Below are 23,938 nucleotides of genomic sequence, written 5' to 3'. Positions count from 1 at the left end.
CAGATGCCTCATTCTTAAAGGCCCAAGTGGAAGCCACAGCTCTAGTAGAATGAGCTGTAATTCTTTCAGGAGGCTGCTGTCCAGCAGTCTCATAGGCTAAACGTATTATGCTACGAAGCCAAAAAGAGAGAGAGGTAGCAGAAGCTTTTTGACCTCTCCTCTGTCCAGAATAAACGACAAACAGGGAAGAAGTTTGGCGAAATTCTTTAGTTGCCTGTAAATAAAATTTCAGGGCACGAACTACATCCAGATTGTGTAGAAGTCGTTCCTTCTTTGAAGAAGGGTTAGGACACAATGATGGAACAACAATCTCTTGATTGATATTCCTATTAGTGACTACCTTAGGTAAGAACCCAGGTTTAGTACGCAGAACTACCTTGTCTGAATGAAAAATCAGATAAGGAGAATCACAATGTAAGGCAGATAACTCAGAGACTCTTCGAGCCGAGGAAATAGCCATTAAAAACAGAACTTTCCAAGATAACAATTTGATATCAATGGAATGAAGGGGTTCAAACGGAACACCCTGTAAAACGTTAAGAACTAAATTTAAGCTCCATGGTGGAGCAACAGTTTTAAACACAGGCTTAATCCTGGCCAAAGCCTGACAAAAAGCCTGAACGTCTGGAACTTCTGACAGACGCTTGTGTAAAAGAATGGACAGAGCTGAGATCTGTCCCTTTAAGGAACTAGCAGATAAACCCTTTTCTAAACCTTCTTGTAGAAAAGACAATATCCTAGGAATCCTAACCTTACTCCATGAGTAACTCTTGGATTCGCACCAATGTAAGTATTTACGCCATATTTTATGGTAAATCTTTCTGGTAACAGGTTTCCTAGCCTGTATTAAGGTATCAATTACTGACTCCGAAAATCCACGCTTTGATAAAATCAAGCGTTCAATTTCCAAGCAGTCAGCTTCAGAGAAATTAGATTTTGATGTTTGAAAGGACCCTGAATTAGAAGGTCCTGTCTCAGAGGCAGCGACCAAGGTGGACAGGATGACATGTCCACTAGATCTGCATACCAGGTCCTGCGTGGCCACGCAGGCGCTATTAGAATCACTGATGCTCTCTTCTGTTTGATCCTGGCAATCAATCGCGGAAGCATCGGGAAGGGTGGAAACACATAGGCCATCCCGAAGGTCCAAGGTGCTGTCAAAGCATCTACCAGGACCGCTCCCGGGTCCCTGGACCCGTAACAAGGAAGCTTGGCGTTCTGGCGAGACGCCATGAGATCTATCTCTGGTTTGCCCCAACGTCGAAGTATTTGGGCAAAGATCTCCGGATGAAGTTCCCACTCCCCCGGATGAAAAGTCTGACGACTTAGGAAATCCGCCTCCCAGTTCTCCACTCCTGGAATGTGGATCGCTGACAGGTGGCAAGAGTGAGACTCTGCCCAGCGAATTATCTTTGATACTTCCATCATCGCTAGGGAGCTTCTTGTCCCTCCTTGATGGTTGATGTAGGCTACAGTCGTGATGTTGTCCGACTGAAACCTGATGAACCCCCGAGTTGTTAACTGGGGCCAAGCCAGAAGGGCATTGAGAACTGCTCTCAATTCCAGAATGTTTATTGGAAGGAGACTCTCCTCCTGAGTCCATGATCCCTGAGCCTTCAGGGAATTCCAGACAGCGCCCCAACCTAGTAGGCTGGCGTCTGTTGTTACAATTGTCCAATCTGGCCTGCTGAATGGCATCCCCCTGGACAGATGTGGCCGAGAAAGCCACCATAGAAGAGAATTTCTGGTCTCTTGATCCAGATTCAGAGTAGGGGACAAATCTGAGTAATCCCCATTCCACTGACTTAGCATGCACAAATGCAGTGGTCTGAGATGTAGGCGTGCAAAGGGTACTATGTCCATTGCCGCTACCATTAAGCCGATTACCTCCATGCATTGAGCCACTGACGGGTGTTGAATGGAATGAAGGACACGGCAAGCATTTTGAAGCTTTGTTAACCTGTCTTCTGTCAGGTAGATTATCATTTCTACAGAATCTAGAAGAGTCCCCAAGAAGGGAACTCTTTTGAGTGGAAAGAGAGAACTCTTCTCTTCGTTCACCTTCCACCCATGCGACCTTAGAAATGCCAGTACTAACTCTGTATGAGACTTGGCAGTTTGAAAGCTTGACGCTTGTATCAGAATGTCGTCTAGGTACGGAGCCACCGAAAATCCCCGCGGTCTTAGTACCGCCAGAAGAGCGCCCAGAACTTTTGTGAAGATTCTTGGGGCCGTAGCCAATCCGAATGGAAGAGCTACAAACTGGTAATGCCTGTCTAGGAAGGCAAACCTTAGATACCGGTAGTGATCTTTGTGAATCGGTATGTGAAGGTAAGCGTCCTTTAAATCCACTGTGGTCATGTACTGACCCTTTTGGATCATGGGTAAGATTGTCCGAATAGTTTCCATTTTGAACGATCGAACTCTTAGGAATTTGTTTAGGATCTTTAAATCCAAGATTGGTCTGAAGGTTCCTTCTTTCTTGGGAACCACAAACAGATTTGAGTAAAACCCCTGTCCGTGCTCCGACCGCGGAACCGGGTGGATCACTCCCATTCGTAAAAGATCTTGTACACAGCGTAGAAACGCCTCTTTCTTTATTTGGTTTGTTGACAACCTTGAAAGATGAAATCTCCCTTTTGGGGGAGAGATTTTGAAGTCCAGAAGATATCCCTGAGATATGATCTCTAACGCCCAGGGATCCTGGACATCTCTTGCCCAAGCCTGGGCGAAGAGAGAAAGTCTGCCCCCCACTAGATCCGTTCCCGGATCGGGGGCCCTCAATTCATGCTGTCTTAGGGGCAGCAGCAGGTTTTCTGGCCTGCTTGCCCTTGTTCCAGGACTGGTTAGGTTTCCAGCCTTGTCTGTAGCGAGCAACAGCTCCTTCCTGTTTTGGAGCAGAGGAAGTTGATGCTGCTCCTGCCTTGAAGTTACGAAAGGCACGAAAATTAGACTGTCTAGCCCTAGGTTTGGCTCTGTCTTGAGGCAGGGCATGGCCTTTACCTCCTGTAATGTCAGCGATAATTTCCTTCAAACCGGGCCCGAATAAGGTCTGCCCTTTGAAAGGTATGTTAAGTAATTTAGATTTAGAAGTAACATCAGCTGACCAGGATTTTAGCCACAGTGCTCTACGTGCCTGAATGGCGAATCCGGAATTCTTAGCCGTAAGTTTAGTTAAATGTACTACGGCATCTGAAATAAATGAATTAGCTAGCTTAAGGGTTTTAAGTTTATTTGAAATCTCATCTATAGTTATTGAGTCAAGAGTCTCTTCCAGAGACTCGGACCAAAATGCGGCCGCAGCCGTGACAGACGCAATACATGCAAGGGGTTGCAATATAAAACCTTGTTGAACAAACATTTTCTTAAGGTAACCCTCTAATTTTTTATCCATTGGATCTGAAAAGGCACAGCTATCCTCCACCGGGATTGTGGTACGCTTAGCCAGAGTAGAAACCGCTCCCTCCACCTTAGGGGCCATCTGCCATAAGTCCCGTGTGGTGGCGTCTATTGGAAACATTTTTCTAAATACAGGAGGGGGGGAAAGGGTACACCGGGCCTATCCCACTCCTTAGTAATTATCTCTGTAAGCCTCTTAGGTATAGGAAATACGTCAGTACTCGCTGGTACCGCATAGTATCTATCCAGCCTACATAATTTCTCTGGGATTGCAACGGTGTTACAATCATTCAGAGCCGCTAATACCTCCCCTAGCAGTACACGGAGGTTTTCTAGCTTAAACTTAAAATTTGAAATGTCTGAATCCACTCTATTTGGATCAGATCCGTCACCTGCAGATTGAAGCTCTCCGTCCTCATGTTCTGCAAATTGTGACGCAGTATCTGACATGGCCCTATTATTATCAGCGCACTCTGTTCTCACCCCAGAGTGATCTCGCTTACCTCTAAGTTCTGGTAATTTAGACAAAACTTCAGTGATAACATTAGCCATGTCCTGTAGTGTGATTTGTAATGGCCGCCCTGAAGTACTCGGCGACACAATATCACGCACCTCCCGAGCGGGAGATGCAGGTACTGACACGTGAGGCAAGTTAGTCGGCATAACTTCCCCCTCGTTGTTTGGTGAAATATGTTCAATTTGTACAGATTGACTTTTATTTAAAGTAGCATCAATGCAATTAGTACATAAATTTCTATTGGGCTCCACCTTGGCTTTTGCACATATAGCACAGAGATATTCCTCTGAGTCAGACATGTTTAACACACTAGCAATTAAACTAGCAAGCTTGGAAATACTTTTCAACACAATTTACAAGTAATATGAAAAACGTACTGTGCCTTTAAGAAGCACAGAAAAAAACTATGACAGTTGAATAAAAATGAACCGGAGAAATTATAACAACCAAATTTTTCCCGGTAAAGGCATAAATTTAGCAAAGGATTGCCCCCATTAGCAATGGATAACTAACCCTTAATAGCAGAGAAACAAATGTACAAAATATAAACGTTTTTTATCACAGTCAAAGCACAATCTCACAGGTCTGCTGTGAGTGATTACCTCCCTCAAAATAACTTTTTTAGACCCTTGAGCTCTGTAGAGACGATCCGGATCATGCAGGGAGAGAAACAGACTTGTGACTGAATTTCTGATGCGTAGCAAAAGCGCCAATAAATAGGCCCCTCCCCCTCACACACAACAGTGAGGGAAGTTCAGTGAACTGTCTTAAATTAAAATAAACGACAGCCAAGTGGAAAAACAGTGCCCAAAACAATTTTTCACCCAGTACCTCAGATAATTAAACGATTTAACATGCCAGCAAAACGTTTAAAATCAAATAATATGAAATGTTATTAACAAGCCTGCTGCTAGTCGTTCCCACTGCAAGTAGGCTATAAGTTATATGCATATAGTATTATCCCAGTGAAGTGCCATTCCCCAGAATACTGAAGTGTAAACATATATACATAACAGCCTGATACCAGTTGCTACTACTGCATTTAAGGCTGAACTTACATTATATCGGTATTGGCAGTATTTTCTCAGTCAATTCCATTCCTCAGAAAATAAAATACTGCAACATACCTCTTTGCAGGTGAACCTGCCCGCTGTCCCCTGATCTGAAGTTTACCTCACTCCTCAGAATGGCCGAGAACAGCAAAATGAATCTTAGCTACGCCGGTTAAGATCATGCAAAAACTCAGGTAGATTCTTCTTCAAATTCTACCTGAGAAGGAACAACACACTCCGGTGCTGTTTTAAAATAACAAACTTTTGATTGAAGATATAAAAACTAAGTATAATCACCACAGTCCTCTCACACATCCTATCTATTAGTTGGGTGCAAGAGAATGACTGGGTGTGACGTAGAGGGGAGGAGCTATATAGCAGCTCTGCTTGGGTGATCCTCTTGCACTTCCTGTTGGGGAGGAGTTAATATCCCAGAAGTAATGATGACCCGTGGACTGACTACACTTAACAGGAGAAAACTGAATTTTAGGATCTAGAAAACTCCCAACAAAAGTAGCAATACTCAAATACCTGTCAAAGCTTTTGACAACAGCGGTACATGACTGTTTTTAAGAGCATGCAAGGTTTTTTTGTGCAATTATCCAAAACATTAAGAGCCTGCAACATCAGCGCAGGAGCCATGGCTCCCCAGCATCTGGGATGTGTCAAGCACTGCTGCAGGTGGTGCCAACACAGATCAAAAGTACCTTTAATACACTAGATTAAAAAAATATAAATGTAATCACACTGTATGATACTTTTGGAAGAACCAAAAAAAGGAAATTTATGCTTACCTGATAAATTTATTTATTTTTCGATACGATGAGACCACGGATTTCATCCTTACTTGTGGGATATCGCCTCCTGGTCAGCAGGAGGCAAAAAGCACCACAGCAGAGCTGTATAAATAGCTCCTCCCTTCCAACCCAGTCATTTGACCGAAGTTAGGAAGAGAAAGGAAAAGCCAAGGTGCAGAGGTGTCTGAAGTTTAACAAAAATGTAATAACCTATCTCAATAGAACAGGGCGGGCCGTAAACTCATCGTATCGAAAAATAAATAAATTTATCAGGTAAGCATAAATTTCCTTTTCTTTTTCAAGATACGATGAGTCCACGGATTTCATCCTTACTTGTGGGATACAATACCAAAGCTATAGTACACGGATGAAAAGGGAGGGACAAGACAGGGAACCTAAACGGAAGGCACCACTGCTTGAAGAACTTTCCTCCCAAAAACAGCCTCAGCAGAGTCAAAAGTATCAAATTTGTAAAATTTGGAAAAAGTGTGAAGAAAGGACCAAGTTGCAGCCTTACAAATCTGTTCAACAAAAACATCATTTTTGAATGCCCATGAGGAAGCCACAGCCCTAGTGGAATGAGCCGTAACCCTCTCAGGAAGGTGCTGCCCAGCAGTCTCATATGCGAGACGTATGATACTCTTCATCCACAAAGAAAGAGAAGAAGCCGTAGCTTTCTGACGCTTACGTCTGCCAGAAAAAAACTACAAACAAAGAAGAGGACTGACGAAAGTCCTTAGTCGCCTGAAGATAAAACTTCAGGGCCCAAACCACATCTAAATTGATTGAAGAATCTTTTCTAACACCTCACTTTGCCATCTCCTATCTTACTAACACAGGTAAAGAGAATGACTGGGTTGGGAGGGAAGGGAGGATCTATTTATACAGCTCTGCTGTGGTGCTCTTTGCCTCCTCGTGCTGACCAGGAGGCGATATCCCACAAGGATGAAATCCGTGGACTCATCGTATCTTGATAAAGAAAAAAAAAATGATAGTATGCATAATCAAATGAGAAGAACTAAAATTACCTGGCGAGTTTGTTTCACTGTCAGTATCCATGGCAACTTCTTCATAGTTATCATACTGGTAAATACCACCTGCACTCTCTACACACTGCTTATCAGAACGTCGAAGATCAGTATCTAAAGACTGGAAGGAACAATGACAAAATGTAAAAAAAAAAATTTAAATGCAGCTTTCTTAAATGTAATGGCACATTCCTTAAAAGGGACATACACTAAATAAATGCTAGACATAATGATGCATTCAAATAAAAAAAGATATACAGTATATGTGAGATGTATTTAATGTTTAATTAGTTTTTTTTTTTAACTAGTGACAAAGTGTAAAGTTTTTATGTCTATAAAACAATGGGGGCTGTCATGTTGTAAATTAGGTTACTTTCTCTGATGTGCCAATTAGGGACAGTTATAAAATAGGTCACTAGAGTGTGCAGTCAACAGCTGTGTGGAACATAACAGTGCTCTGCACTTCCATTTCTAACAGGAATGAAAAAGCTCACAACTTCAGAATAGAACTACAGGAAAAGGGACAAAATAAATGATAGTATGCTGTAGAGCATACATACATATACACGTGTGTGTGTGTGTTTGAATGTATATGTATATGATATTTATTCATGTAAGAGTTGTACGTCTCACCTTGCTTCGTTGCTTATTGGTGGCCTTATCCCCTACAAGTTTCATAAATCTATTATACTGCTCTTCTTGGTTTGAGAGGTCTCGAATTTTCCTAATTTCCTCTTCTCTTTTTTTCTTCTCTTCTTCTGCTTGTTTCTGCTTTTCTTCCTCCTCCTCTTTTCTGCGTTTTTCTTCAGCTTTTTGTTGCTGCAGTTTTTTCCAAGCTTTGGTTTGCTGCCTTCTAAGTGCTTGTTTTGCTTCAGGAGCAGAGACAACAGTTAATTGATATTTAAATATTTCATAACTCAAAAAACTGAAAAAATAAATCAATAAAAGAATCATTTTACTGTGGATCTTTAAATGAGGTCAGAGATTAAAACAATCTCAATTATGGATTCTAATTTATTAACACAGTTAATACATTTGCATATATACGCAAAACAGGTATCTTCCTCCATATGGTAAGCATGCACTAATCATGCTCTGTTACTATTTAAAAGCTGATCCGATAAGGCAATGTCACCGCCTGTATCAAACACTGCCATGGGTGGAGGGTTGGGATCGGAGCGGGTTAGAGGTTATCGAGGCCAGGGAGAGAGAGGGATGGGGCCATGCACTATGGCACAATGTTGGATGGGGAGGAGGACCCTACGTTATGGAGAAAAAAAAAAAAGAAAAAAAAAAAGCAATCTTAAAGGGGGAGGGCTGCAAAACTAGAAAAAATAATTAAACCAGTAACTGCCAGTTACAAATATGACAGCAGGCAGTGGAAAGAGATCAGGGATGGACCCCAACACTACAGAAGTAAATTCTGTGTCATAAAAGGCCGGGTATGTTTGTCCGATGCAGTCATGCGAAGTAGAGACAGCAGCGCGAGACAAACATACCTGGCCAAAAGGAAGGATCAGTCAGTGCGCATTAGAAAGCAGAGAGGGGGGGGGGGGCAGGAGAAGGGTAGTGCAGAAAAAAAAATTGAGAGCTGCAGGGAAGGGGAAGGAGGGAGAGGGGATCCAAGTGGATAGGGATTTTGGCCCATGTACACGAAACTAAACTGTTACTGTTCATACCTAAGGTGGTGACCAGGAGGGAAACAAATTATGCTTTCCTGATAATTTCATTTCCATTGTGGGAAGGAGAGTCTATGGCTTCATTCATTAATTTTGGGAAATAATAACCTGGCCACCAGGAGGAGGCAAAGACACCCATGCCAAAGGCTTAAATACGTTCCCCACACCCCTCATCCCCCAGTCATTCTGCCGAGGGAACAAGCAACAGTTGGAGAAATATGAGGGTATAAATAGTGTCCGAAGATAAATTAAATTTAGGTCCACCCACCGGAGTTACGGGCGTGAGCCGTTGACTCTCCTCCCACGATGGAAATTAAATTATCAGGTAAGCATAATTTAATGAATTTTACGGCTTCATTCATTACTTTTGGGAAACATATACCCAAGCTTTAGAGGACACTGAATGAAACCGGGAGGGTAAAAAGGCGGACCCTAATCTGAGGGCATCACAGCCTGTAAAACCTCTCTCCCAAAAACAGCTTCCGCAGAAGCAAAAACGTCAAATTTGTAAAACTTAGTAAGTGTGTGTAAGGAGGACCAGGTAGCCGCCTTACGAATCTGCTCCATAGAGGCCTCATTCTTAAAGGCCCAAGAAGAAGCCACAGCTCTAGTTGAATGAGCCGTGATCCTCAGAGGAGGCTTATGTGCCACTGTCTCATAGGCCAAGCGAATCAAGCTCATCAACCAAAAGGACAAAGCAGTAAAAAAAAAAAAAAAAAAAAAAAAAAAAAAAAAAAAAAAAAAAAAAAAAAAGAGGCTTTCTGCCCCTTGCGCTTCCCAGAATACACCACAAAAAGAGATGTAGACTGTCTGAAATCCTTCGTAGCCTGAAGATAGAACTTCAGGGCACGAACCACATCCAGATTATGAAGGATGTCAGGAAGCTCAGTGAGTCTCCTGTGCAACAAGACTGATAAAGCCGAAATCTGTCCTTTTAAAAAGGAACTGGCGGCAAGACCCTTCTCCAAACCCTCTTGGAGAAAAGACAGAATCCTGGATACCCTCACCTTGTGCCAAGGATATCCATGCTTCTCACACCAGGACAAGTTCTCCACACCTTATGGTAGATGCGATGAGTGACTGGCTTCCTTGCCTGAACTAGAGTGTCAATCACATTTTCAGAAAAACCTCTCTTGGCTAAGACTAAGCGTTCAATCTCCACTCAGTCAGCCTCAAAGAAACGAGATTTTGATGTTGAAAGGGACCCTGTTCCAGCAGATCCCTGCGACAGGGTAGCCTCCATAGCGGAGAGGATGACATCCCCACCAGATGCACAAACCACGTCTTCCGCGGCCACGAAGTAGCAATCAGGATAGCCGCAGCTCACTCTTGCTTGATTCGTGCCACTACACGAGGTAGAAGTGGTAACGGTGGAAAAATGTAAGCTAGGCTGAATCCCCAAAGCACCACTAAAAGGCATCTATCAGCTCTGCCTGAGGATCCCTTTACCTCGACCAGTATCGAGGTAGCTTGCAATTGAGTCTGGAAGCCATGAGATCTATCTCCGGCGTTCCCCATCTGCGACAAATCTCCACAAACACTTTGGGGTGAAGAGACCATTCCCCTGGATGGAAGGATTGCCTGCTGAGGAAGTCCGCTTCCCAGTAGTCCACACCTGGAATGTGGATCGATGAGAGCAAACAGCTGTGGGACTCCCCCCACTCCAAGATCCAAGACATCTCCCTCATTGCTAGGTAGCTCCTCGTTCCCACCCAGAGAAAGCCACGCCCTCAGAGCATTGTAGATTGCTCCAAGTTCCAGTATATTTAAATTGGAAAAAGAGACTCCTCCTGAATCCATTTTCCTTGTGCCATCCTAGCACCCCAAACAGCCCTCGAATGATCCTCTGCAAGGCTGAACGACGGCGTCTGGACTAGGATGTTGTCCAAATATGGCGCCACAGCAATGCAACTGGATCTGGCCACTGCAAGAAGCGCCCCCAGAACCTTTGTGAAGACTCTCAGGGCCGTCAACAGGCCGAAAGGAAGGACCACAAACTGGAAGTGTTGGTTTAGAAACGCAAATCTTAGGAACTTGAAGTGGTCCCTGTGAATTGGAACATGAAGGTAAACATCATTCAAGTCTATTGTCGTCATTAACTGTCCCTCTTGAACTTGGCGCAGAATAGATCGGATTGTTTCTATTTTGAATGATGTAACACTCAGAAACTTGTTTAAACACTTTAGGTCGAGAATCGGGCGGAACGTGCCTTCCATCTTTGGAACCACAAAGAGATTTGAATAGTACCCTAGACTCCCTTCTCTTCGGGATACTGGAATAATAACACCTAGAGAGGAGAGATCCCTCAAACAATCTAAGAAGGCCTCTCTTTTCCGGTCTTGAAGACAGGTTTGATAGGAGGAATCTGCCCCTGGGCGGATGGGACCTGAACCCTATCCTGTAACTCTGGGTGACAACCTCCAGAACCTAAGGGTCCTGAACGTCCTGCAACCAGGCTTCGGAGAAGAGAAAGACATCTGCTCCCTACTTGGTCCAGAGACCGGTCGGGGGCTGCCCCTTCAGGCCGATTTAGTCTCGGCGGGCTTCTTGTTCTGCTTGGACTTGTTCCAAGACTGAGCAGGTTTCCAAGTTCCCTTGGACTGATCCACTTTCGCAAAGGGCTGCTGGCGCTGGACCTTGTCCGCGTGAAAGGGGCAAAAAAGTAGATCCTTTAGGCTTAGTCTTCTTATCCTGCGGTAAGAAAGATCCCTTGCCTCCAGTAACCGTGGATATGATCAAATCCAATCCTGGACTGAACAGAATCTTTCCTTGAAAAGTCAGGGACAACAGCCTCGACTTAGGTCATGCTCTCAAACCAAGACTTTAGCCACAGAGCCCTGCGAGCTAAAACAGAAAATCCAGAAACCTTTGCATTCAGACGAATAATTTTCATATTGGCGTCACAAAAGAAAGAATTGGCGACCTTCAACGCCTTAATCTTATCCTGTATCTTGTCGATGGAAGTCTCCCCCTCGACCATTTCACACAGGGATACACACCAATATGTATGTAACTACGGCTACAGGCGCTGCCGATTGAAAAACAAACCCCATATGTTGAAACATTTCCTTAAAGTGATGGTAAACTCTCCCCTTTTTAAAATCAGATCTGGAATGTAAGCGTTATTTTAGATGGAGTTTTATTCATCACATGTAATGAAGATGCGCTATAACTTAGTTTTTAATATAGATATGAAATTCAAATACCCCACGTTACACCACCCACTTCAAAAGTCAATTTTCCTGTCAGCTAAATGATCGAATTACTCTCCAATCAATGCTCTAGCTACAACAAAAGTGCCAGATGGGGAGTGCGCTGATTGGACAACAATTCAATCTGTTAGCTCACAGAAAATGTTACTTTTGAAGTGGGCGGAGGAGCAGCAGTATTTGAATTTCATATCTATATTAAAAAGCATGTTATACTGCATCTTCATTACAGCTAATGAATTAAACTATCTAAAATAGCACTTACATTCCAGATCTGATTTTAAAAAGGGGAGAGTTTGCCATCACTTTAACATGTTTTCCAACTTTTTATTCATTGGCTCTTTTAACGACAAACTATCCTCGAGAGGAATAGTCTGCTTCGTGAGCGTAGAGTTGGCACCATCCACCTTAGGGATAGTCCCCCACAGCTCGAGCTGAGAGTCTGGAACGGGGAACAGTTTCTTAAAAGAAGAAGGGGAAAAGGAAGAACCTAATCGCTTTCATTCATTCTTAATAATATTAGCCATTTTTACCGGAACCGGGAAGGTCTGAGGCACCACCCTGTCCTTGTATACCTTATCAAGCTTAGGAATCGAAGGTTGCTCCGGAAGCTTCGGTTCCAGAACCTCCAGGAGTAGCAAGCACTTGCTTCAGCAAAAAGCGCAAATTCTCCATCCTAAACCTAAAGTCAGGCTCCTCCACAGCCGGAGGATGAGAGGACACTGACTCCGACCCAGAAGGAGCCTCCTCCAATGAGTCGGAGTGGGCCTCGTCATCATATAACGCCTCTGATATTTCCATAGGCAAAGACAACCCCTGGGCCGGGCCGCCATGATATGCCTAGACTTTGTTAAAGAGGGAGTACCCTCTAACGCGTTAGAGTCCTCCATAGCTTGCGCTTTTATTATGGACTAGACTAGCTTAAAAAACAGGCACCTTAATACTCCAATGGCCGGGGCACTCACCACCTCCTATGACCCGGACTACAGAAACCGCTTCGTCTCCTATGACGCTGAACAGAGAAAGTAAATCTCACACCCGGTCAACTGGGATGCCTCGCAGGACCGCCCCTGCACTAAGAAGAAAAACGAGCCAAAATCGTCCGCGCAATAATCCCAGAAGTCAACCTGAAGTTCCACCATTGCCAGAGCCACATCTTGCACATAATGCCGCAATAACACAACAAACATTATGTATAAAGCCCCCCCCCCCCTGTTCAATAATCCCTGTAGAAATATTAAGCCTTGATTCCATAAGATAAAAGGCGCCACACTGTGACCCTGTCTTCGGTGTAATCATTATGTATAAAAAAAAATGAAAACAATCTTACCAGAATCAATGCCTTCAAGAGTGACAGGTAGAAGCATCGCTCCTGACATGGACTTGAGTGCAGAAAGCAGGCAGAGAAACTCGTCAAAGCTGATTGCTTGGGGAGCTGTTAATATGAGTCGGGATGGTTTCGCAGAAAGACTCTCTATGCATCTCCGGACTCTAACATTCATCCAGACTCTCACTGAGAGGCTGACAGGACTACTTAAAACTCCAGTCCCATTCCGAAGAGTACTAACCTGAGACTACTCTGAATCTTCGGCACTTCTCTGCCATCCTCCTGTGACAAAAGGCAAAGAATGACTGGGAGATGAGGGGGAAGTATTTTAAGTCTTTGGCTGGGGTGTCTTTGCCTCCTCCTGGTGGCCAGGTTCTTATTTCCCAAAAGTAATGAATGAAGCCGTGAACTCCCCTCCCCTTAAGATGGAAAGATAGCCGTTTGGGAGGGAATAGGGGTGGGAGGTGTCAGATGAGACGGTGATCTCTAACAATAAAGCAAGAACTAAAACATGGAGGGGAAAAAAAAAAAAAAAAAAAAATCTATCATTCATACACAGCATTTGGTTTTAAACAACTTTCCAATTAATTTTCTTCAATATCGTGGTATATTTAATTGAAAAGAAATCCTAGGTAGGATTAGGAGCAGCAATCCATTACTGGGAGCTAGCTGCTGATTGGTGGCTGCACAAAAATGCCTATTCATTGGTTCCCCAGACGTGTTCAGTTAGTTCCCAGTAGTGCATAGCTGCTCTTTCAAAGGATACTAAGAAAAGGAAGCACATCTGATAATAGAAGTATATTGGAAAGTTGTTTAAACTATCTGAATCATGAAAGAAAAAATTTGGGTTTCATGACCCTTTAACCTTACAAGCTAAACGATTAACCCCGGCATTGCCGGGAGTTTCAAATGTGGTGTGCAGCTGCAATTAACATCGTAAAGCCATGCATGTCTTTTAACAAAAGGGGATCGAAGCAATTTAAATATACATTACTTACACATATACAGATGTAAAACCTTTTATCCAAATTGCTTGGGAACAGAAAAGTTTGGTTTTTTGTATAGTTTGAATTTTGGAATACTTGCCTCTTTAAAATGAGAAAATTGAGAGAAGGCATGGAACTAAGTGTAAACAACAATATCTTAGGTCATTTACGCAACATTTAAATTTAATAATTCAGCTTATATATGTAACTAAAGGTGATTTAGTTTCATTATTTAATACTTTTGTGACTTACAGGCAGGGAAAATAGTAATTTTATTTAATTTATTTTAAATATTAGTGAAAGTGTTTTAGAATAAGTTTGGATTTTAGAATTCCGTATTTAGGAATATGTACATACGTATAGCAAAAATGCTAAAAAAATTCTCCGGTACTGTGGGCAAGTTTTTCTCTGAAATTCCCAGTAGCAAAGGGGTTAAATGTAAACCATGATATGATCTATAATCTTCAGTTTAAAACATCCCTAGTAACAGACAAATAGCTTCCATTACTAGTACTATCCTCCTTAAAATGGAGTTTAGAAGGAGCAGTAGCACCCATGATAAACTATAATATAATCAGATCTACAATGAGATACCTGCATAAGCGGGATTGTTGCTTTTTTTTGTCAGATGGGAATGCGCGTTTGCTTTCTCTTTTGGAGACTCTGTATTGGGCTTTGTTAGTTTCTCCTTGCTCTCTTTCATGACAAGTTGTTCTTTTTGCTGCCATTTTTTACTTGCAGACTGAAGTGCTAAAAGTCGTAAATGAAGTTCTGACAAATCCTCCTCCTCTTCGACCAGAATCTACAAGAAAAAAAATGCATTATGGTATAAAGCCATTTTCTTCACATTTTAAAACAAATAGTAAATGAGTAATCACGTAAGATCTAATGAGTCGCAATTATTTCTCAAAATTAGGAATCAAAAGGGGAGAAAACACGATTATAAAAAAACTTACCTTATTATTTTCATCCGGGGTATTACTATTCTTATTGCTATCATCTGTAGTGTTATTCTTATCGGCTTCATTTGTGGCATCACTATTCTTACTGGATTCATCTGTAGTACTGCTGTTCTTATTGATTTCATTTGTATTATTATCACCAGAAACCGTTTCTTCCAAGTTAGCAGGCCCTAAAAGAGTACAAGCACCAGCTTTATAATATACACTTATAGCACCTAAATATAAGTATCTGGGGTGTGTATATTTTCATTAAACGAATGCTGAAAATGTCTGTGGTCTGCAACACTCGGCTCATAATGGTGCTGGATATATTAGAGAAAACGTACAACACAAAAATAACTGTGCATTTGTTTGTTGCACTTTAACTCTAATAAATCCAGTGGTGAATCTTGTCTAATGTCGCAGACTAGAGACATTTTCTGTATTCGTTATATATACACACATATCCACACAAAAGAGAGGTTTAATATCTTCATCATAGGAAAAGTATAATGAATGTTTTAACTGAAATCTATAAATGAATTTGGAAATTTGTTGTACGCAATGTTTGATGCATAATATGATGAATGACAGGGTCAGAGTTTACTAAAGTACCTTGGATGGATTTTGCAGCTTTATTGGTTTCATTAATTTGAATTGACTCTTCAACATTTTGTTTCTTTTTCTCACCAACACATTTTAATTTCTGCCTAAGAGGTTTAAGCTCAAAAGCCTGAAATGCTTTCACAACCGGCTTCTCCTCTGCGGGCAATGTCTTTACCCTATCAGCAATAATACTTTTGTGTTCTTTAGCTTGAGGTTCCACTGGTACTGCCACAGGACTGTCCTCTTTCACATTGTCATCCTTTAAACTCAGAGCTAGCTTCTCATCTTTGTTAATGGTCTCAAGTTCAAGTTTTATTTGTTTGTATTTTAAAAGCAAATCTTCAAAGCTCTCTTCCTCACAGTTCTCATTCCTCTGAGAATGACCAAATTTAGACCTTCCAAAGGTTTTAGCTGAGTAATTTGTTAAGAAAAGATTAAGAACTACTTGTTACATTAAATTGAACAAAGGCAATATTTTAAAAACTGCACTTAAACACAATAGAGGTGGGCCGTTTTTAAAAACTGCTGAGCAATTAATTGTAAGCATTCCTGAGGGACTTGCGTCAGTGCTCCTAATACATAGAAGCTCTTCTCCACCCACACCAAAGTACTGATTATCTTTCATAATTGTTAGCATTTTTGCTATCACTCCATTTAGTGTATTTTATTTAACTTTCAAAACTATATATACACACACAAAATATTTTTAATTTTTTTTTATTTTAAAGTAGACAACCCAAGGTGTTGATCTAGGCCCATTTTGGTCTATTTCATGCCACCGATTCGCCACCAAATGCGGTCAATATTAACAAAATCGTTAACTTTTTCAAAAACCTTCTCATGGAAATTTACATACCACTTGTGCAATCGTAACACAAATGGTTGTAAAAGCTTCTGTTATCCCCTCCCTTTGTTCAGAAATAGCAGGAATGCATGGCTTTGTCATTGCTTTTTGGTAAGAGAAGGTCGTTAATTGCAGCTGCACACCACACTTCTATTATTCCTGGCAGTGAAGGGGTTAATCAGGTAGCTTGTAAGGTGAGTTTTAGTGTAGAGAGATTACCATCCCACTCCCTGATCACTATTTGATCCCTCCCAAACAGCTCTCTTTCCCTCCCTCACCCCATATGCAAGGCTAATTTTAGTTGTATTATAGAGATCACCCTCCCAAATAGCTCTCTTTTCTCAAACTGGTCACTAGCATCTTAGTTACTGGCAGATAGCCTGCCAGTATGCCATTTTAGAGCATTTTTTTTTTTAAATTAAAAATTATTCATTTTGATATATTTATTAATAGAGATGCCTCAACGCTCCCACCTCCCTAATCCCTCCCAAAAAGATCTCTAACCCTCCACAATCTAAAAAGTGGCAGCCATCTTAGGTACTGGCAGCTGTCTGCCAGTAGCCAGTTTTTTTATATATATATATATATATATATATATATATATATATATATATATATATATATATATATATATATATATATATATATATATATAAAATTCTGTAGTTTAGAGACCCCTTAACCTCAAGCAATTGTTGACAGGGCACCCTCTGTTTCTGCAGTGTACTGGCCAATCCCTCCCCCTACCACAGCAATAATTTGTTCTGAATTGTAGAGAACAGTCCCCTCCGTCCCCACTCCTGCGATGAGCCAGCCGCCTGCCTTCCTACACCACCCACAGCATCACCAGAAGCAGATACAGACAGTGACAGAGTGTCACTGTCTGTATTGGCCATCAGCCTTCATATAGTAAAGGAAGTATGATCAGCTGACAGCAAGGACCGCAGCATGAGCCAGATGGCTGGACTTAGGTACTACGTCAAAAGGGTACGCTGGACAAAGTACCCTGTGACATAGTACCTACATACATATGGCTTAAAGTGAAAGTCAATCCTATTTTTTAGCCGTGGGCTGCTGTAGCAGCTAAGAACGGTGATCGGTTGAAACAAATAAAGGAGTTTACTACATGAAGTATCTTATACTTCATGAATAAAAGTCCCCTTTATTTGTTTCAATAGTCAATCCTAGCATTTAACCAACGCTAGGATTGACTCACTTTAAGGGGTTAAAACAATTTATTTTGAAATGCAAGGGTTGACAAACGTAGAGACAGAATATTAAGGGGATAATCACACTTCTATTAGGGGCCAAAACAGGGATACATAGGTAGGTGGAAAATATTTCATAGCTTAAAAAGGGAAAGTAGACATACTGAGATTGTAATATAAAATGCTGTTACTAAAGAAGTTTCTGCACTTATACTGCACTCTAACCTCACTACATGTCCCCTTGAACCCATACCCTCACAGCTACTCCCCTCCCTCTTTTCTACCCTTACCCCTCACACTCTTACATTTTCAACCTCTCCCTCAGTACTTGTATTTTTCCCTCATCTCTAAAACATGCCCTGGTCACACCTATCCTTAAAAAAAACCTCTTGATCCAACCTCCCCATCCAACTACCGCCCTATTTCCCTACTCCCTCTTGCCTCAAAGCTTCTTGAAAAGCTAGTACATGCACGCCTATCCCATTTCCTTAAATTACACTCCCTCCTTGACCCACCACAATCTGGATTTCGCCCCTATCACTCCACAAAGAAAGCAATCATTAAGGTTACCAACGACCTACTTACAGCAAAATCCAAAGGCCACTTCTCTCTGCTTATCCCCCTTGATCTGTCTGCAGCCTTTGATGCTGTTGACCACCCTCTTTTGCTCCAAACCCTCCAATCCTTTGGCATTTGTGACACGGCCCTCTTGTGGTTCTCTGCCTACCTGTCTAATTGTACCTTTAGTGTAGCCTTCTCTGGGGCTTCCTCTGCCCCGTTACCACTTTCTGTTGGGTACCGCAAGGCTCTGTCCTCTGTCCCCTTCTCAATCTACATGCCATCATTAGGTTCCCTAATAAAGTCCCATGGGTTTCAATATCATTTGTATGTCGACAACACTCAAATCAACATCTCTTCATGGGTGTCCTTTCACTACATTAAGCTAAATCTCACCAAAACTCTGCTCCTTATTCCCCCCCCCCACCTTCTAAAATCTCAACCCTCCCCCCATCTCTCTGTCTACAACTCCATTACCCCTACCCCGCATGCCAGATGTCTTGGGCTCACTCCTGACTTAGATCTTTCTTTCACTCCTCACATTCAGGCCTTGGCTAAATCCTGCCGCTTCCACCTTAAAAACCATCTCTAAAATTAGGCATTTCCTGACACAAGTCACAACTAAGATTTTAATCCACTCTCTCATCCTTTCCCGCCGACTACTGCAACTCCGTCCTCTCTGATCTCCCTAGCTACCGTCTAGTTCCTTTACAATCCATAAAGAATGACTCTGCCAGGCTCATCTTCCTTAGATGTCGCTCTTCATCTGCTGCACCTCTCTGCCAATCCCTTCAATGGCTTCCTCTTGCCTCCAGGATTAAAACACAAAATTCCAAATGACATACAAAGCCCTCAACTGCACTGCTCCCCTCTATATCTCAGACCTTGTCGTCAAATACTCTCTGTCCCGTCCTCTTCGCTCTGCTCACGACCTACTACTCCCCCTCCTCTCGTTACCTCCTCACATTCCCGTTTACAGAACTTCTCCAGACTGTCTCCCATCTTGTGGAACTCTCTGCCTCGCTCCACAAGACTCTCCCCTAGTTTTGAAAGTTTCAAGCACTCCCTAAAGACTATTCTGTCTAGCGATGCATACAACCTACACTAACCTTATCTAATACCAGCTCCTCTCCATTGCTAGCCGCCATGAAACCCCTTAGAATGTAAGCCTAAGAGCCCAACTGCTTGCAGATCACTTTCAGAAGAGCTGACTACAACAGTGTTACTCTAGGTAGGGCTCTCTACCCATTTGATCCCTATAATTGCTACCTTGAATACCACCTATGCACGGCGAACACTGCAGACAAAAAGGAACTTTCAGCATGAAGTATTTTATTGTGCACTGAAACTTCTTCAACAAAGGATACTAAAAGAATGAAGCAAATTAGAGGTATAACGGAAAGTTGTATTCTCTATCTGAATCATAAAATACATGTTTTGTGTTTCATGTCCCTTTAAGTCCAGCACCTCTTACACCCCCAGGTGGCAATCTTAAGCCACTGATGGGAGTTTAGGCTCTCGTAAAGATGGGCAATTGACAGGCAGACTGATTTGTTTGTCTACTTCCATGTTTAGGCTCCAAGATTAGCATTTGAGTAAAAGGTTAAACAAGACACTTATTTAACTTGCTATCTGAAGTGCATTAAAATACTGACTTTAATGCACCTATAAAATGCCCTTATTCTTTCAGTTCCTATAAGAAAATGGAACTGCTGCACCAGTCAGCTTGAATTGCGTTAAATGACTGCATGACATTTAAAGGGCATTGTATTGTAAATGTTGCCCACGTGAATGTATTTGCAATGATACATTTTACCTGGAGTGTATTACATTATTTACAAATACGCATTTACCTTTATTATGTCATTTGAAATAGCTGCTTTTACATGTTAAAAACACACCTATACTGAAAATATTAACACATTTATTATCAAAGAAAAGCTACGTAACCAAGAATCAGCAGCAGCACAGTGGGGTGAGTGACATAAAAATGTTATATTTCAGTTGTTCTAAGTATCAGCCTTTGTGTATAGACCATCCCATTTAAATAGATTGTTTTCAGTTAGAAAATGTAGTTATTTCATGTACAAAAATAAACCTAAATGAGAATTGTATTGTACCTTTTATACATGGCAGATGGTATAACAATTCAGTGGAAACACATTAAAAGGAAAACATTTTACAGTACACTGTCACTTTAATAATGTGCTCAACAAAGAATAATTCTTCAATCATAGTTAAAGTACTACTCAGGAGCCGTAGTACACTGCTAGCTATAAGCAGAAACTGCCAATCAGTATTGAACTGTGGCTCCCGGTCAGTACTTTGTGTTTAGCTCCTTTAAGGGGGTTAAACACACAGCATTGCAGCATCAATAATAATAATAAAACTAAATGTAATCTTATTATAAACGGACCTTTAATACATGTTTGTACACAACTAATACCCTGTGGCTTATAAGGACAACTCCTGGAAATGTAATGGTGGAAAGGAACACACTTCAAAAAGCTTTGGGGGGGAGGGGGGGGGGGGGGAGTTTTTTTTGTTGTTTTTTTTTTAATACATAAATATTTCATTTTAAAAAAAAAATGGAAATACATTTTGAAATGCTGGGATTTTTCCAAACACTGTTTAAACAGTTTTGTGATTTTTCCCCCTACAAAAATAAAACTATTAAAACTGATAGACTCTAAAGAAAAAAAACAGTGACAATCTAAGAGATCATCTTAACAGGTGCTAATTTTACTTTTAAACATTTTAGTTTCCTGAATAAACCTTGTTTGTCATCCTTTCAGAAGGTTGTCATCCAATACAGCTGCTGATGGATTAACAGTGGAGAAGGCTACATGTACTGGTAGTTAGTTACAATCTACATTTATAAAGGATTTGCCTAACTTACCATGCTAAATTTTAAATTCCAATTTTTAAATTTACAAATATTCAAATAAATGTGGCACTTTGCTGGCTTGGATTCATGCTCATTTTGTTATTTCTTGAATGACTTACGGTTGACTCACCAATTGCTTGCAACATACATAGTGACCAAGGACATGTTACCTTCACTATGTAAAGTAAATAAAGAAACTATGGGCCAGATAAAAACTTACTGTCATGGAGAGAAATCATGCAAAATTTTAGGGAACTATTGGGTTCCATTTATCATCCACGGGCGAACATATTCGCCCCTGCCAGTCCAATTCTTGCACATGAGCGCTCCTTTGTGCACGCATGCAACCCCGCCCCCTGCCCACACACAGCCAATGAGTGGGCAGGAGCTGTCAATCTCCCCAAGACCGGGAAGATTGAAATTCTCCATCCAAGTCTGATCACTGCTGCTTGATAAATCTTGACTGCAGGTTCGCTTGTGCAAACCTACAGTCACAATAGGGGGAGAAGGATTTGTTAAATCAAGACCTTAATGTAGGTGTCTCTCCTTCAAATCCAGAGCCTTGCATAGCTAGATAAACAGCTCTCAAGCCCAAATTTTCCTTTTTTAAATTCTCTGACAGACCTTGCAGAACCGACAAGACTTCTTAAATAGTTTTGCCAGAACGGAGAGCTTGTCAGGCCTTTTGTGTATCAACTGTAGCCCTTACATTGCCTGTAATATTCATAAAAGGTCAATTGAAATATTAATATTGTTCAACTGAATGCCAAGTTAGTTTTACAGTTATAAAACACTTAATAGCTATAAATAGCAATTTCATATATTTCCATACCAAGACATGCCCCATGTACATCTATAAACATGCTCAATATAGCTTTTCACATTCCAAACATTCTGTTCAGTTGTCTTTATTTCCTTAGAGGCACGTCCCTAAAATCATATCAATTTTTATGTTGCTCGTAGTAGATTACATTTGTAGAGGACACCATTATTTCACACCACATAATTATATTCTTTTGTACCCATAAATAATTGGCCCATCTACAAAGCATTAAGGTTTTAAATATTTGTACTTAAAGGGACATGAAACCCACATTTTTTCTTTCGTGATTTATAAAGAGCATGTCATTTTAAACAACTTTCTCATTTACTTCTATTATCTAATTTGCTTCATTCTCTTGATATCACTTGCTGAAAAGCATATCTAGATATGCTCAGTAGCTGCTGATTGGTTGCTGCACATAGAGGCCTTGTGTGATTGGCTCACACATGTGCATTGCTATTTCTTCAACAAAGGATATCTAAAGAATTGAGCAAATTAGATAATAGAAGTAAATTGGAAAGTTGTTTAAAATTACATGCCCTATCTGAATCATGAAAGTTTAATTTTGACTAGACTGCCCCTTTAAAAGAAAGCTCTTCAATACTCTAATTTTAAAGTTGTAAGCACACCAACAAAGGTGCCTTTTTAACAGTAAATTAACAAGGTTTGAAAACAATGTTGGGTCTGACTTGCTTTCACAGTAGAAAGCCCCTTTAAATCCTCATATAGTTATGCCCTTGTATCCAATAAATATATTCTGCATCTAAACATACCTCATATCGTTTTAATGATTACAGGGATAGTTATGTCAGACTACTAGATGGTATTTCATCATACTAAATAGAGCGCAGTTATTATACTGGTAATCCCCCTGCTATTACACGCTGCATCTCACCAAATGCTAACACTCAGTGCCAGTCAGGCCTAATTATATAGTGAAACCGCTGCTTATCCTGAGGCACATGACAATGCAGTGTGTTCACTATTCACCCTTTAAACGTTGTATGTGGCAATACATGACAAGACGATATACGTCAGAATTAGCGGCCAATAACCAACACTAGCTCTAATCAACTTATCAAACTCAAATTATAGCTCTTTCAACTCCTTGCCTCAAGACACGGCTATCATAAAGGATACGTTTCCTCGGGGAGGGCTCCCCCCACGACCTCTGACTACTCGGTTTCACTCCACGATCTCCACAGCTCCGGTCCCAGATTCGTCCTCCTCCACCACGGCCCACCCGGCCTCTAGAGCGAAACCGGCCCAGTGTACTATGGCTTCTCTCCCAGAATGACGACCTTTGGTTGTTATCTACTGCTTGCATTTGTTGCTGCATGCGAAGCGGTTGCCTATAATCCTTATGTCGATACCCGTGAGGCATTGGGGGTGGCCATACCGGGCGGTGCCGGTATTGGGAGTCATGGTTAACCGGCCTGTGTCGGACGGGTTTCGGGCTATCAGCTTTTACGCTGTCGTCACTAAGTTCTCCATCCTCCAGCTCGCCCTCCTCACGCGGTGAAGACGCTCGCTGTAAACGTTCCGACATAACGAAAGTGGACTCTAAACAACACCGATCAACCAAACCGCACTAATTCTCTTCACTACTGATAGTTACGGGATATTTGGAGATCTCGCGAGACCAGCATATCCAGACGTCACGGACGAGAAATGTGAATGTGGGACCTTCCATGAGCAAATTAGGAATTAGTGCCATGAACCATCAATGGGTTTATAATACATTTTATAGAAACATTTCAACATTTAGAAAACAGCATTTCAATTTAACATTGACAAATGTATATTTAGCCTAGTACTGTACCTAAAAGTTGTCTGTGTAGTTTTAACCATTTAACAGCCAGAAACTTATAGTGCGGCGCTATCTGGCAAGCAAAAAATTAAAACGGTTTAGGAACTGTATGGCACATTATATTGAGAGGCATGACATCAAATCCGTCTGTTTACTAGAGAAGGTCAGGCTAACCACAATCAATTACTGTTAACAAAAAATGCGTTGTTTTGCAATTTATCTGCTAAGGCGAATTAGACAGAGACAATTGCACAGTGTACTTCCATT

General features: G+C 41.4%; 1 protein-coding gene across 3 annotated transcripts in view; it reads right to left on the bottom strand.

Annotated features, from left to right (window-relative positions):
- Window positions 1-23,474, bottom strand: part of ZFC3H1 (zinc finger C3H1-type containing) — a 635,174-nt gene extending 611,700 nt beyond the window's left edge. For all 3 annotated transcript variants that reach the window (XM_053716781.1, XM_053716782.1, XM_053716783.1), the window contains exons 1-6: window positions 23,002-23,474; window positions 15,551-15,952; window positions 14,951-15,126; window positions 14,589-14,796; window positions 7,427-7,662; window positions 6,794-6,914 (exon numbers count right to left, since the gene is read on the bottom strand). In XM_053716781.1, the coding sequence (XP_053572756.1) occupies window positions 6,794-6,914; window positions 7,427-7,662; window positions 14,589-14,796; window positions 14,951-15,126; window positions 15,551-15,952; window positions 23,002-23,410 (1,552 nt within the window). In that variant the 5' untranslated portion in view covers window positions 23,411-23,474. The remainder of the gene's footprint in view (window positions 1-6,793; window positions 6,915-7,426; window positions 7,663-14,588; window positions 14,797-14,950; window positions 15,127-15,550; window positions 15,953-23,001) is intronic.
- Window positions 23,475-23,938: the final 464 nt, after the last annotated feature.

This window comes from Bombina bombina, chromosome 6 (genome assembly GCF_027579735.1).
Source record: "Bombina bombina isolate aBomBom1 chromosome 6, aBomBom1.pri, whole genome shotgun sequence".
NCBI lineage: Eukaryota > Metazoa > Chordata > Amphibia > Anura > Bombinatoridae > Bombina > Bombina bombina.
The sequence above is the reverse complement of the archived record's forward strand: the minus strand, read 5'-3'. Positions and strand labels throughout refer to the sequence as shown.